At 41.2% G+C, this 13,344-nt stretch overlaps 2 protein-coding genes across 3 annotated transcripts; both read right to left on the reverse strand.

Annotated features, from left to right (window-relative positions):
* Positions 1-6,458: 6,458 nt before the first annotated feature.
* On the reverse strand, positions 6,459-9,317 carry LOC100741908. Its single transcript, XM_033320890.1, is given in 6 exon segments — positions 6,459-6,674; positions 6,677-6,926; positions 7,071-7,273; positions 7,384-7,778; positions 7,842-7,983; positions 8,052-9,317. Coding segments are annotated over 6 exon segments (1,152 nt in total). The 5' UTR covers positions 8,166-9,317; the 3' UTR covers positions 6,459-6,626.
* A 311-nt stretch (positions 9,318-9,628) lies between these two features.
* On the reverse strand, positions 9,629-13,234 carry LOC105680838 (nucleoplasmin-like protein). Of its 2 annotated transcripts, none has more exons than XM_012386171.2 (5): positions 13,009-13,234; positions 12,635-12,750; positions 11,600-11,813; positions 11,092-11,168; positions 9,629-10,247 (listed from the first exon to the last, which is right to left on the reverse strand). In XM_012386171.2, the coding sequence occupies exons 1-5, from the start codon at positions 13,028-13,030 to the stop codon at positions 10,140-10,142; spliced, it is 537 nt and encodes a 178-aa protein (XP_012241594.1). In that variant the 5' UTR covers positions 13,031-13,234; the 3' UTR covers positions 9,629-10,139. The 2 variants fall into 2 exon arrangements, with proteins under 2 accessions (XP_012241594.1, XP_012241595.1); XM_012386172.3 differs by lacking the exon at positions 9,629-10,247 and adding an exon at positions 10,548-10,796.
* Between the last annotated feature and the right edge of the window lie 110 nt (positions 13,235-13,344).

Genomic DNA, 13,344 nt, shown 5'->3' on the forward strand with positions numbered 1-13,344 from the left:
GCCGCCGATGTGTAGGAACGCGGTGGTCGGCGCACCGCGACCGCCTTTTAATCTTGTTTCTTCGAGCGTCAGGCATTTTTCTGGGAACGGCCTCTTTCTCGCTCTCGAAAGAGAGAAGCGGCGAGAGCAGCCGGCCGGCCGTCTATTTTCGCCCCCGGAGACGACGATGCTGAACGTTTAAACGGCCCCGCGGTGACAAACGCCACGAACAGATAGGCCGGGACAGAACGGAGGCTCGCGCGATGCAACTCGAACGGATGCTTGTACCATTAACCGCAGACCGCAGATTGGGATAGATCCGAAGCCTAATGGAGTCGTACGCGGCGGCAGAACGGTGAAACAGCGTGGAAAAAAAAGAAGAGGAGAACGAAGAGATCTCGTATCTCGTGTCAAACAAATATCGTCGTTCCCACGACGCCTCGCGAGCAGCGTACCATCTGTTTTGCTTCGGATCGTTCGCGGTCGCGCCCTTCTTCCGCTCTACGGCTAACGATTTACGCGTGTACCATCGGTGGTACACGTGTCATCGCGATTAGGTTTTCCAAACAGGTAGTAAATTCGCGGATGCTCGGTACGTAGAAAACGATTCGTAGCAACGAGATTCGTGTTTTTCCCGAGGCGAAACAAACATCGGCAAAGACTCGCTATCGTTCGAAGAAAGTTACTCGATGGATTTGCTGAACTCGAACGGATTTATTCTTGTAATTCTAAGTAGACGATTTTGCACGATGAATTCTTTCAAATATTCGAGCGTGAAACGAAACTCGTACGACTTGAGATACAAAGACACGGCAGTCGGAACGAGCGGCTAAAATACGTACTACGTAAATCTTCCTGTCGCTAAATCATACCGTCGTCGCGGCTTTTATGTTTTCGCCACCGTTTTTCGTCGATCGATCGATTAAGAAACGAACGAGCAAAGAATCGGCCGCTCGGTATCGCTCGAGAGCCGAGAACAAACGAAAATCGAAAAGAAAGAACTCGTGTCCGTTCGATCCGGTGGATCGGATACGCGAAAGCCTAAACCACCGTCCCGTCCGATTATCCAAAAAGGAGAAAAGAAAGTAAAAAGAAACAAAACGCTAGGAAACACAATGAACATCTCATCACGAGGACAAAACCCGTCGCATAAATCGTCGAGAAGCGTAATTGAATTTCTTCTTGGTAGAGCCGGGGGACGCGTTCCCTCCCTGAAAAGGATTCCATTTTGAAGGATCTCGTAGTTACGGCACTGCACGCTTCCCTTCCCCGCTGCTGGCGTGTGGCATCTTCGTTGCTCTCGATGGCTAGCGAACGTTTTAACCCGTGCGCCGGTCTTTGCCGGGATATCATCTGGCGAAGGTGAGACGCAGCAGAGAAGCGCACCCGGTACGCTGGACTAATTGGCCGATAAATCAACCTCCGGCTTACCTTCTCTCCACCGTAGCTCCGCTGGACCTTTTAGACTCATAGGTGGACTTTCCGGACGCAAGGTATACACGCGCCCCGAGTCTAATTTTGAACGGCGGTGCTCCGAGCTCCGAGAAATTCACGATACATATACGACGTTTCCGACAGACCCTTTTCCGCGCCGCTGCCGAGCGTATTCTCTCAAACGCCACTCCTTTCTTCTTTCCACTTTCTTTTTCCCTCTCTGCTATTTTACAGCGCGATTCATCGTACGACGGTTCGTCGATCGATCAGCGGATCGACGATAGAATCTTTTCTGCGCGTTCGCACCGATTCGCGTCTCCGTTCCTCTTGCTTTCGGCCTCTTTTGCGGAGATTCGCCGTACAGTTCGTCGATGGATCGTCCAGTCGGAACTACGACTGGTGACTACGCGTCTCTTCGCGAAAGGCGAAAAGTACGGACGACGAGTCTCTTGGAAAGGAAACGACGATTCGTTGCTACTAATTACACGGCTTGAGAGCCAACGGCTCAGCTCGAACGCCACGGATTCGACTAATTACGCGCGTCTTCGCGAACGCGGAAACGCGATACGCACGCACCTCTCAACTTTATCCTGTGGTTCGCGCGATCTCGAGCGAAGCTACGCATACGTTGGCGTACTTGATGCAGCGATCAAGTCTCGGACAGAACGAGGCGAGAGGTCGGTCCAAACGAGCACGACGGAGATATTTTATCAGCGAGGATCGAGATCACCGCCGATAGCCAAGCGACGAGGCGAGAGCCGACGCGATAAATTCTCGAACGCGACTGCCGTTCTGTCGGTCGATTCGTATTTTCGCGAAAGTCGCAGTGTCTTTCGCCGAGAACTCGCCGAGGGATTCGTCGTTCCTAGATCGCGCGCCTATGGGTTTTCGCTCGTTGCCGAAAGACTCCGAAAGTAATATGGAAACGAGAATTCGCGTGGCCGACCAGCGACTGAGAACCCGGCGAATCTCCACGCCAGAAGCGATTTGCTCGCACATGGCGAGATTGCGAAGCAGAAGAGTGGCGTGTCGATGAAAAGTTGCGTCGTCGAGAGACGAACGGTCACTATCGAGTTAGAATTATCGTAGAATTTTCTATTTAACGAATAAAAAGCTAATAAGACGCGAAATACGGACAGCAACGAGGAAAGACAAGAAATTACGTAATTATCGTTAATTCGAGCGAGAACCGCTCGACACCGTGCAGCGCGGCAGGCACTAGAAAGCAGGCAATCGGATTTCGATAAAATTGCAAACAGCGGGAAAAACGGTGGTCGATAGTGGAAGGTCCGAGGGAAGGAAGAAACGATTTAAAAAATGGAACGCGACCACCGGCCGGCGCGGGGTAAAGATTATCGTGGCGAGACGATCGGCACTCGGTGCTCCCGTAATTTGTGTTTTCGTTATTGCGTCCGATTCCTGTTCCCCGAAGGCACGAGAGAACAACGACGGTATCTGGTGTCGCGGAGCAGCCGAGAATGCGAGAAACCTCCGCCGCGTGTGGAACAGGTTCTTCGTTTTCCGGGGGCAGATCGGTGTTCGCTTGTTACCGCGAACAGAGAGAGAGGAGAACGGAGAAAAACGAAGAATTAAGAGGCAACGAGACTGCATAGGCGTACGTGTGTGCGCCCGGACACCACGTTAAAGGTACACGTGTGTACAGGTCGCACAAACACCAGCACGTACGCGCACTAATCGCATCGAGCGAACTTGTTGGAATTAATTGGTCCGGCCAATTAACGCTCACGGCCTGAAACGCGTCGAGGGCAATGAAGGCGCACGATTGGCCTGCTCCCCGCCATCCCCTTCGACGCTCGATATCCTTCGGCAGCGAGCCAGCTTCCTGCGAGGCCCCTAATTAATTTCGACTCGCGATCGTTCGCAGAAAATCGGACGGTACCGCGGCCACTCGGACACAGCAACGATCGGCGTCGCTTCGATCGATCGCTATCGGCTAGATCGCAAGATAGGTTTGTAGGAAAGTGCTTCCGATCCTCTGCCACGTAGTTCCATAAACCGATCCTTCGAGTATATACAGGCTGAGATTCGCGCAACGCGATGCATTTCCAGTTATCAGTTAGTCCGGATTAGGTTTACGGCTTTAGGTTTACGCGGTCTTTCGTTCGACGCGTACTTTTGTCAGCTTTGCGACTGGCAAATAGCGCGAGCGAGCTCGTTGAAACGTTACGCCGCAACGATTCGTCTGACGCGATTAAGGCCTTTTTAAAAGCTCGGTCCTATGCAGACGAAACGATCGATCGACGCGTGAAAATTGTTTTTTAAATATAGTGGAGAGGGGCAATCGTCGAGAAGGGAAAGAGACGCCACGGGACAGTAAACAGACCTGTTTCTCCCTTGCGCCGAAAGGAAAACGTTGCGTCCCGCGATAACTCGATTATTACGGAACATATTGATTCGTGTACGCTGCACGAGGCGGGCAGCAAAAAGCGAATTTGAATCGGCCGGTAAAACAATGAAATAACGATGTAATCTTCGACAATGGATGGCATAACCGGCCGGAGTCGCTCGTTGTCCGCTTGTTAACGATGAAATATTACGTATGTACGGCAGCTGTCATCTTACTTGTCCTTTGACGGCATATTTATACCGGTTTCACCCTGTTCCGCGGCGCCCGATCGCCGATAACGGATGCCCCACGCTAACGCATCTCGCCACCAAGACGCTTCTACGCTTCTGAATTCGTTACGCTATCACCTAGACTCTGGACGCGGTGAACGTGCCAATTGGCCGACTGTTTTACGCGTAGGAAATTCTCTTTCGACCATCGAATGCTACCAAACGAATCATATTTTTCACGTTTCGCGGACGAACGATTTTAAGAGCGTCGAACGTTTCGAAAATATCTGTCGATCGTCGCAAACGTTTTGCCATTAGTCTATCGCGAAACGAAGGGAAAGCTGCGAGCTATCTCTGAGAAGCTTGTAACTCTGCGTTTAAGCAGCTTTTTTTCCAACTACCCAAGTACCTGTATCGAGATACGTATTGCCTTTTAGCCGCCACGTAACGAACGATAGAACGAACGAATAGAAAACCGAACGTCAAAATGAACGTATCGCGTTTGTACGGTTACGTTTCGTCGGCGAAAAAAGAACGAAAATCGAGAGAACGAAAAACTTAGTCGTAACGAATAGTTTTTTCGATTTAGCCGACCGATTTATTCCACGACACGAGAGATACGATATTCCGGTATGGGGGAAAAAATTGTTTAAACAACAGAGAGAATAAAAATGTGCAACACGCGCCGCGCCAGCTTGAAACGTTAAAAGCAGACTTTTCGCGAGACAACCGAGCCGGAAAGGCTTGAAACAATGTGGAAGCGGAGGGCTTGTCGATCGTGCACGATTGATCGACGTGTATCGAAATCCTTCGTGGATCTAACAGACTGTCTTTCGCGGCACATTTATGCCGGGTTCGTACCGTGCATGACGTCCGATGAACGATAACCGGCGTACGCGCTAATACCCGCAATCAGAAACGGAACAGGATCGGGAATCGGTAATCAGGATCGACGTTCGCATTCTCCAAGAGGCCATTACTCAAAGATCTGACACACCGGGAAAAGAGGTGTCACGTGACGATTAAACACGCGTTACCGAATTCCTCGTTGATCTATCGTCCTTATTATTACGTATTTATAAGGAAAAAAGACACACGCGAGTCTCTACGTTTCTATTTTCTATCGTACCTCGAGAAGCCAGGGGAAAGAGTTTGTCGACGAATCGACGTTTCAAGGTCTGACGCGTTCGTCGAAATTGAAATTCACACTGAGATCTATGTATCCGACGATAAGGGACAGATTGATAATCCGCGAGTTGGCAATTGGAAATAAAACGCGAAAATGGAAATTCGAATGGTCGCGGACAAACTATGGAGGAAAAGGAAAGAAACGGGAGCGAAGAACTGTTACGGCAGTGTCGGGTTTTCGATCGAGCCACGATCACCGTGGAAAAACACGAAGTGAGAAGAAGAAATGGCGGATCCGTTTAACAAGGTGCTTCGCCTACCGGATAATACATAAGGGGTATTAAGGCCGCTACTCAATTGGGTATGAGCTCACCGAGAGGTGGACGTCTCAATTTTCTTCGCGACTTAATGACCGATCGTTAAAACCCGGCTTCGCCTCGAACCGGCTCCTCGCCGCACGAGAACCGACAAGATGAAACGAGACGAAGCTACCCGGTCCTCTCCTCTGCCTTCTTACCCACACCCTCGTATACACACCGGCAATTCTCGTCGTTCTAACGTAATCACTGGCTTTCTGTCGTAACGACGTTTATAAGTATCGAGACCCTGCCGATTTCTCGTCACGACTTTACTTTTCTCGTTATCGACGAGTGCCGCGAATATCGTGACAGTAGCTATCGCGTTTTAATTCCTTTAAATAATATCGAATATTATTCCCCTTATCCCTTTTTATTTATTCTATATCGGTATATTTTATTTGTCCCAGTAAGAAGAATTTTTATCCCTAGAAATCGCCTCTCTTTAACGATTCGGATTATGTATCGTCGTTTCGAAATAAAACGTTGCGCGATATTCCGCGTCGTAAATTTTTAATACTCAGGTGGCGCTGCATATTGTATCTCGAAGGTTATTGCGATCAAGAATTCGAATATCGTATTACGAATTTACGAGATCAGCTAATTTCATGATTCTTAAGCTTGGCTTTCATTGCCCGTATTGGCTATAGAATTATCCGTAAACGATTTACCGTACCAAGTAATTACTACCTCGCATTTGCATCGATCGATGTTCACCGTTGATTTCGTTCGATTTATCCGTTCCGTGTATGTACAGATTACGCAAATTAATTTACTTACCAGAAAGGGAAGATTTAGAACGTTATTTCGATGCGGCAGTTTTTCTCGAACCGGAAGTTTCGTGTCGTCTTTTTGCCGCATCATTTTCGTCTTCCAAGGTTGTTGAAATTATTTTTATCGCAAAATTACACAGTCGACCAAGACACAACGACTTTAACGCGGTACCGAGCAAATAAAACTGATTGTTTCATACCGAACTCGCCCTCTGGTGGAACAACGTTTAAACAGTTTACTTTCACGCCACTTAATCTACAGTTGATACATCGCATTTTATATTCTACAGTCGATATGTTTCCAACGAAAAAGAAAATAAATATAAAAAAGATAATTATAACATTTACATTTTTACAACAACATCCTAGATTCGTAGTTCTAAGTATTCGTTACGGCATGCCGTACATTCATTCGACCAAAAGCTATGCCCAAATATTCGCCGACGAGCTTGGTTGTGCTTTCGCTAGTCGAATTTCTGGTGCGCTGCGCGCACGTTCCGTTCGCAATTTCCGTGTTTCTTCAGTTTGAATTTCTTGTACCGTAGCAGTCGCGTACTTTTTTATACTATCCGATCGAAATTTCGACACTAATTTCGCATCTCCAGAGTAATCAACGGGATTTTCGGTATTCGACGACTTAGTAAGAGACAAAGTTTTGTCGACTTCCTTTTCATATAAACTAGGGGGAAATAAATACGTCCGATCAATTTTCGGGGTAAAGAAGAGTAGGATGCAAGAAGGAAAACATTAAAAAAAGATAGCAAAATGTATTTTAAAAAAGCAGATAATATACTGACATCTATTACGAAACGTATGATCTTACTGAAACGGTAGCCATTTTGTAAATTCTTTGCTACGTCTTTTTTTATTTTGCGTTGCTAGTTTGGCAATAATTTTTGCGTCTACGTTCACTGACTTCGTCTTTTGCATACAGTTATTTAATCTTTCGATGTTTAACGTCAATTGCTGTATTTGCACTCTGAGCGTCGCATTTTCGTGAACTAGTCGAGCGTTTCGTTGCACCACCTGAGGGCTCACGCGATAAACAATGATTTCTTTTTATATTAAAAAAAGAAAATAAAAAATAAAACATTATACAATTGAGAAATGGTTAGGATCAATTTTATGAAAGTCACCTGCAAAAATTTTGCTTTGCTCAAAGGTAAAGGGTCTTGAAATTTTTCGGAGACGATTATATTGAGTTCTTCTCTTGCTTCGTCTAATTTCTCCATCATATCCGACATTACTCCTAGATGCTCCTTCAATAATTGATCAAATTTCTCCCTTAACGAATCCTTAGCATATTTCATTCGCAAAAACTTTATACACAAATTGTACGTTGTCTCCACTTTTTCGTTTAATTCTTCTCGCAGCGATTTATTCTCATCTTCCAAACATTCTCGTACCACTTCTAATTCTTTTCTTCGTTGAGATAATTTCGAGGCGCCACATCGTACTTTTTGTCGTTGCATTTCACTGTCAAAGAAATCCTTTTCTCTCTGATAGAGGAATCTTTCATCGTCCAACTGCTCTGAAATTAAGTCGATACATTTAAGAATCGCGATGAACTCGAATCAAGTTTCCAAAGTCTTACGTTTCAGGTTCCTCACGTATCTTTGTTGTTTCTTCAATTCAGCCGATAGTCGACCATTATCTCTTTGCATATTTTGCAACTGAACATCCTTTAATTGTATTATGTTTTCTAATGATACAACTGTTTCCTTCAGGTCTGCCACCTTTCAAATAAACATACATTAGGACCACTGATTAAATATCCATATGAAACGACTCGTATTCAACGTACTTGTTGATATAAACTTGTTAATTTCTCGCTGGCTACTTGACATTGTCTACTTGAGTGAAAAATCTTCGCGTCTGTACTCCTGTTCAAGCCGTTTTTACAACTAATATTCTGCATATCATAATAGCGAATATTACGTGCTAGCGATCAGCGGTGAAATTTTCTTGACCTTCGACTACATCACATCAAAATGTTTCGTATTGTTAATTTCATTGATGATGTTTCACTTACCTTAGTATGTCAAAAAATTTAGTTATATAGTAATCTATAAAATTTTTAGGTTCTGTTCCTTTGTAAACAGTCACAGGACTCTCCTAATAAGATAAGCTGATGTACCTCTTATAAATTAAAAATCATTAACATGATGCTTGTATTTATTTCATCGAGAATTTTATAAACAGGCAATTTTTGTTCTTCACATAATGGCGAAAAATCATTTTCACTAAATAATTATTATATATCTTTGATTGTACTAACAAATGACAAACGCTTGGATGTCATAAAATTCCGCAAACTACGAATACATTATTTTTCTTGTACAATCAGGAAAGGCGTCTAAATAAAGATTACATCGTGCAATACTGATTAAAAGTTGTGAAATTTTTTATTGTATCGTATATGTACAAAATAGGTGTACAGACTACTTATCAATCGTATGGGCGTGTCCTATGCACGCATTACATATGCTTTTATCGCATATGACATTGATGTAAGAGCATCACATTGTGTAGTACACCTGTGTAATCCCCTCTTCTGTTATCTTTCATCAAATGGAATGAATATCGAGATGACTCGTAACTATGTTTCTTTTTTAAAATCCTGATCTCATTTTTTTTTTTTATCCTCTTTACAATCATTAATAACATTCTAGCATAAGGGTTCTGTGACTATTACCCTTTCCCCATCTTGTACACACGAAAATAATAAATTACACTGGAACGTTATCTTCGAAATTTGTTTCTGTTTTCCCTTAAGGAGCATAGTAATTCATCTTTTTTTTTCTTTTTCTGCGAATCGCGTTTACATTACTACGTTAGAATAGTGTATCTTCGCATCATTGGAAGTATCGATGTGTGAACACGGCATCGGAGAAGACAAAAAGGAAACAATACGAATACACCTCACTGTGGGTCCGTCCGTGCTTTCCACTAATTTTATTAACAACAACTGGGCCAAATATGTTTATTTTTTCCACATTTGCTTTTAAAAATTCACATTTGTTTTTACATCGCATTACACTTTTTTTTTTTTTTTTTTTTTTTTTTCGATAAATTACGATAATACGCTTAATTATTGGGTAATAATCGCACCGTTTGTAGTTTTACTTTTACTATAACAAGGAATTAGAATTAGTGCTGTATTACACCATTTGATCGACAATTTATTACAACAATATCGTATCAGATCAATATATTACTCACATTTTCTTACTAATTTCTTTTCTATTTTAAATTATGTCCATATTGTCATTTGTGGAAAATTGTAATTATACGCAACATGCCATGATATATGAAATATCTGAAGTATAATACTCGTTATAATTCAACGAGCAAGATGCATCTTAGTTTTTCATTTTTTTTTTTTTTTTTTTTTTTTAGTAATTTTCATCACAATTTGGTCTTTTCTTTCTTTTCTTTAGCAGCCCCGTAACAAAACAAAGCGAGTTAACACATACAATTGGCTCTCAGAAGAATGCCCTTTGAACTTTCAACTCCATAAAATTTTGTCAAAAAAATAATTTTTGATTCACATTCTTAATATCCCGTAGAGTTTGTTTAATACGGGTCATTCCTCTAAGGCATTTTGGGAAAAATATTATTAAAATAAATTCCACTTTCTGTTCGTAACAGACATATGACATAATTAAAATTTTTATACATCAAAGAAATGCGACATTATTCTTCGTACATAGCGTAATATTTTATAATAGTTTTCATTGGTCCAGTTGTGTTGTAGAAACGTGGAAGGCAACGTTGTCGTCTGATAATCTGGTGAAACGATACTAGATTCGCACAAATGCGGATGATATTGATGGACTTACGCTTAGCCTAACTTAAAAGTTTGTTGTTTCCATAATAATAAGGCTCGTGCTTATTTTTTCTTGTTCTTATTAGCTTGATTTTTGTATTTGGCTGCAGTTGATAATTTGGCATTCTTCTTCTTGGGTTCATCTTCATCGTCTTCCTCATCTTCTGGCTCCTAACATGTTAAAGTAACAAATAGAATATAACTGTGCAGATATTTCGCAAAGTTTCAAATACTAGTGTTACATTAAAATGGAAACCTAGATGCAAAATTTTGTTTTATAAGAGATTGTATTGTTTACTGACATTCTAATGCATTTCCTGTTCCTATAACACTAAAACTATAATCTGAACACAAAAAATGGAAAAAGGAGGAAACATGATAAGTAAGGAATAAAAGCAACTATTTTAAAATGGGATGATTTATTATGGAAAAAAAGAAAAGACACATGGAATGAAAATACAAACGCAGAAAGTTATATCCACGACTTTCATTTATTCCTCAATCTTCAGTGCCCTCCCGCCCTCCCCCCGCACCCCCGGGGAAATTTTAAGTCATATAATGGGATTTTAAAATACTCTTGGTAAAACTTGTTTTTCGGGGATGATTGAATAGCAGCATTTTAATATTAGGACTCTATTTGTCTACAGCTTCATCCATCTTGGCACGCTTCGTGCCATTTTTTTTACCCTCTGCAGAATGCTTTCTTTTCTTTTGCGGTGCCTGAAATTTGTATTCCTAATATATAGAAAATGAAATACTATCACCTCTGGTAATATACATAATAAAAGCATAACAAAGACTGCTAATATCAAGTTGATCTATTTATATATAATTGTTTCAGTCGAAAATATTCCGCATTTTCCATATATCAATTCTCAAAAAGATCTTATGCAAGCCTAATTAGAATGTCAGTTATTAATACAATCTTTTCTTTAATTGTAATTTTTTCAACAACTTTTAATATGTACATATTATCTATATCATTACTCTAGATTAATCATTATAATTTCTATACCTTATCATCATCATCATCATCGATGTTCTCTTCTTCCATTTCATCATCCATATCATCAAACTCCTCCATGTGTGTACCTGAAAAATCCCAATTAATATTGTATGGTTTATTTCAACATCTTTAATTTCATATGCATTTTCTAAGAAAACAAACAAAACGTTCTTGACAAATTATTGTAAAACAATTATCATAACTAGATAAAAGAGCTCTGAAATATGTATTTCCATAAATTTAACGTTTGACGATATTGTTCAAATACTTTTGCAGTTCGAGTTTCCATCTAAATTGGCTAGATTGTTATTATCACAACTGTTAAAAGGCGTCCAGTTGCAATTATCGCCCTTCTCTATGTAATGTTTAAATTTAATACAATTGATTACTCGAAAAAAGGGTATCAATACCTTAACATGCATTTTATTAGAAACTTAATTATACAAATAAGATGTTAAAGTTTTGCTATAAAAAGTATCCTAAATTCGATATAGCAATAGACAATATTCGTTCTTACCAAGTAGATTATGTCCTACTATGTGAACAGGACCACTTCCTTTAACCAAAGTAAATGTGACTGGAGGGTCAGGAAAACTGAGATCCAGAATAATCTGTGCAGTTTTTCCCATCTCCAGTAGAGCAATCGGTGTTTTGATGGGTCCTTTTAAGCCCATTGCTTCAACTTGTAATACATTAAGTTCACCAGGTTTAGCCTCTGGGCCTAGAAGAGCCTATAAAATACATAAAAAAAGTACATATACATACATATGCATGTATATAGAAATAACAGTGTTTCATGTAAGGCAATGACAACAAGAACCACAATTGTGTATAATTATTACACAAATTTATGAAAGGAGTCCCATTTATGTAGAAATAAAATCTTCATCCTAATCAATTGTAAAATATGACTGCTACAAACAGTTATGAACGCTTCTATAAAAAAAGGAGCTTGGCAAACATTCTTGATTTACATACGTTTATAAACGTTGGATTGTTTATCTATAATTAGCGAATATTTTTACATTAAAATATATGTAAATAATATACATTCACGGAACAAACATCAAGATCACAAATCTTCATTGCTTTCATTTCTCGAAAATTCGGAAACAAAAAGAGGGTTCTAGCGCGTGAAAACAAAGAATGGAGGCTATAATAAAGAGCAGCATTTTAATTTCCTATTACGATTAAAAATTCGCGCGCAAACCTAACAAGAAGTGATGAAAGCGCTCGAAAAATCGTGATTGCTAGTGACGCCAAATATTGGTCATATATTTTTGCACGGTTAATAGACACATATACGAAATATTGGCGAGTTCGTAAAAATACAGCAACTTTGTATGGAAATAAATCAGAGATATACATCGCAAATCGAATAAAAGGGCGATTCTCGATGAAATCGCGCGTTAATGAAAATCCGTTACTCTTAACCGAACATAACGAAAAGCAAACGAAACGTATATAATGTATCAAGCAGCAATAACAAAAAAAAAGAAGAAAAAATATAACGCAAATTTCCGGTGAATTTCTATCGATATTTTTTACTTACCATTTTTATAATCAGCTTCTGATCGGCACCGAAATGTTGGTTTGTTCCGTCTGAGTCGTCGTTTTTATGCTCTGGATCCCATACCTCGCTAGAATTCAGTCCTTCGAGGGTAATTCCTGAACACAGAAATCACAAGAGTACGCACACGGAATATCGTAAATGCTTGCCGTTGTACCATAGTTTGATAAAAAAAAATCAAGATCGTTAGCTCTTTAGGGGACAATGGGGTCTCCTCGTCACAATGGCCGAAAACCAGCCGGCGTCTCGACCATAATACCGCTCGCGTCGAATGGCCAATGACGACGAAAGTAATAGCGTGCTCCACAAAATAAAGGAGCCACAACGTTCCCGATAACACAGCTTCTAATATTTACCATAAAGATACTCTTCTGCCATGACGATCGACTTGATATTAAAGGATTCTCGCTAGTGGAAGTATAGAAGCAACCCGTTGGAGTGTGCGTGCCGAACGAGAGTAGAGAAGCCAAAGACGCCGCGCGCACAACGTTCGCTGCGCGAAGAACAGTGGTCGCACGTGCTAGACGAACGCGTAGCAAATGAGTTTCACGTACTCAGCCTTGCGCGCCTAGAATACGTTCTTCTCTTTGATTGGTCGATGTACTTTCAACTATCATCAACAGCGTTGCCATCTAATATCACGAACAACACTGAAGACTTTTCGACGGGTATTATTTACCCCCCCCCCCCCC

Source organism: Bombus impatiens, unplaced genomic scaffold (assembly GCF_000188095.3).
Source record: "Bombus impatiens unplaced genomic scaffold, BIMP_2.2 scf_0377, whole genome shotgun sequence".
In the NCBI taxonomy this organism is placed as follows: Eukaryota; Metazoa; Arthropoda; class Insecta; order Hymenoptera; family Apidae; genus Bombus; species Bombus impatiens.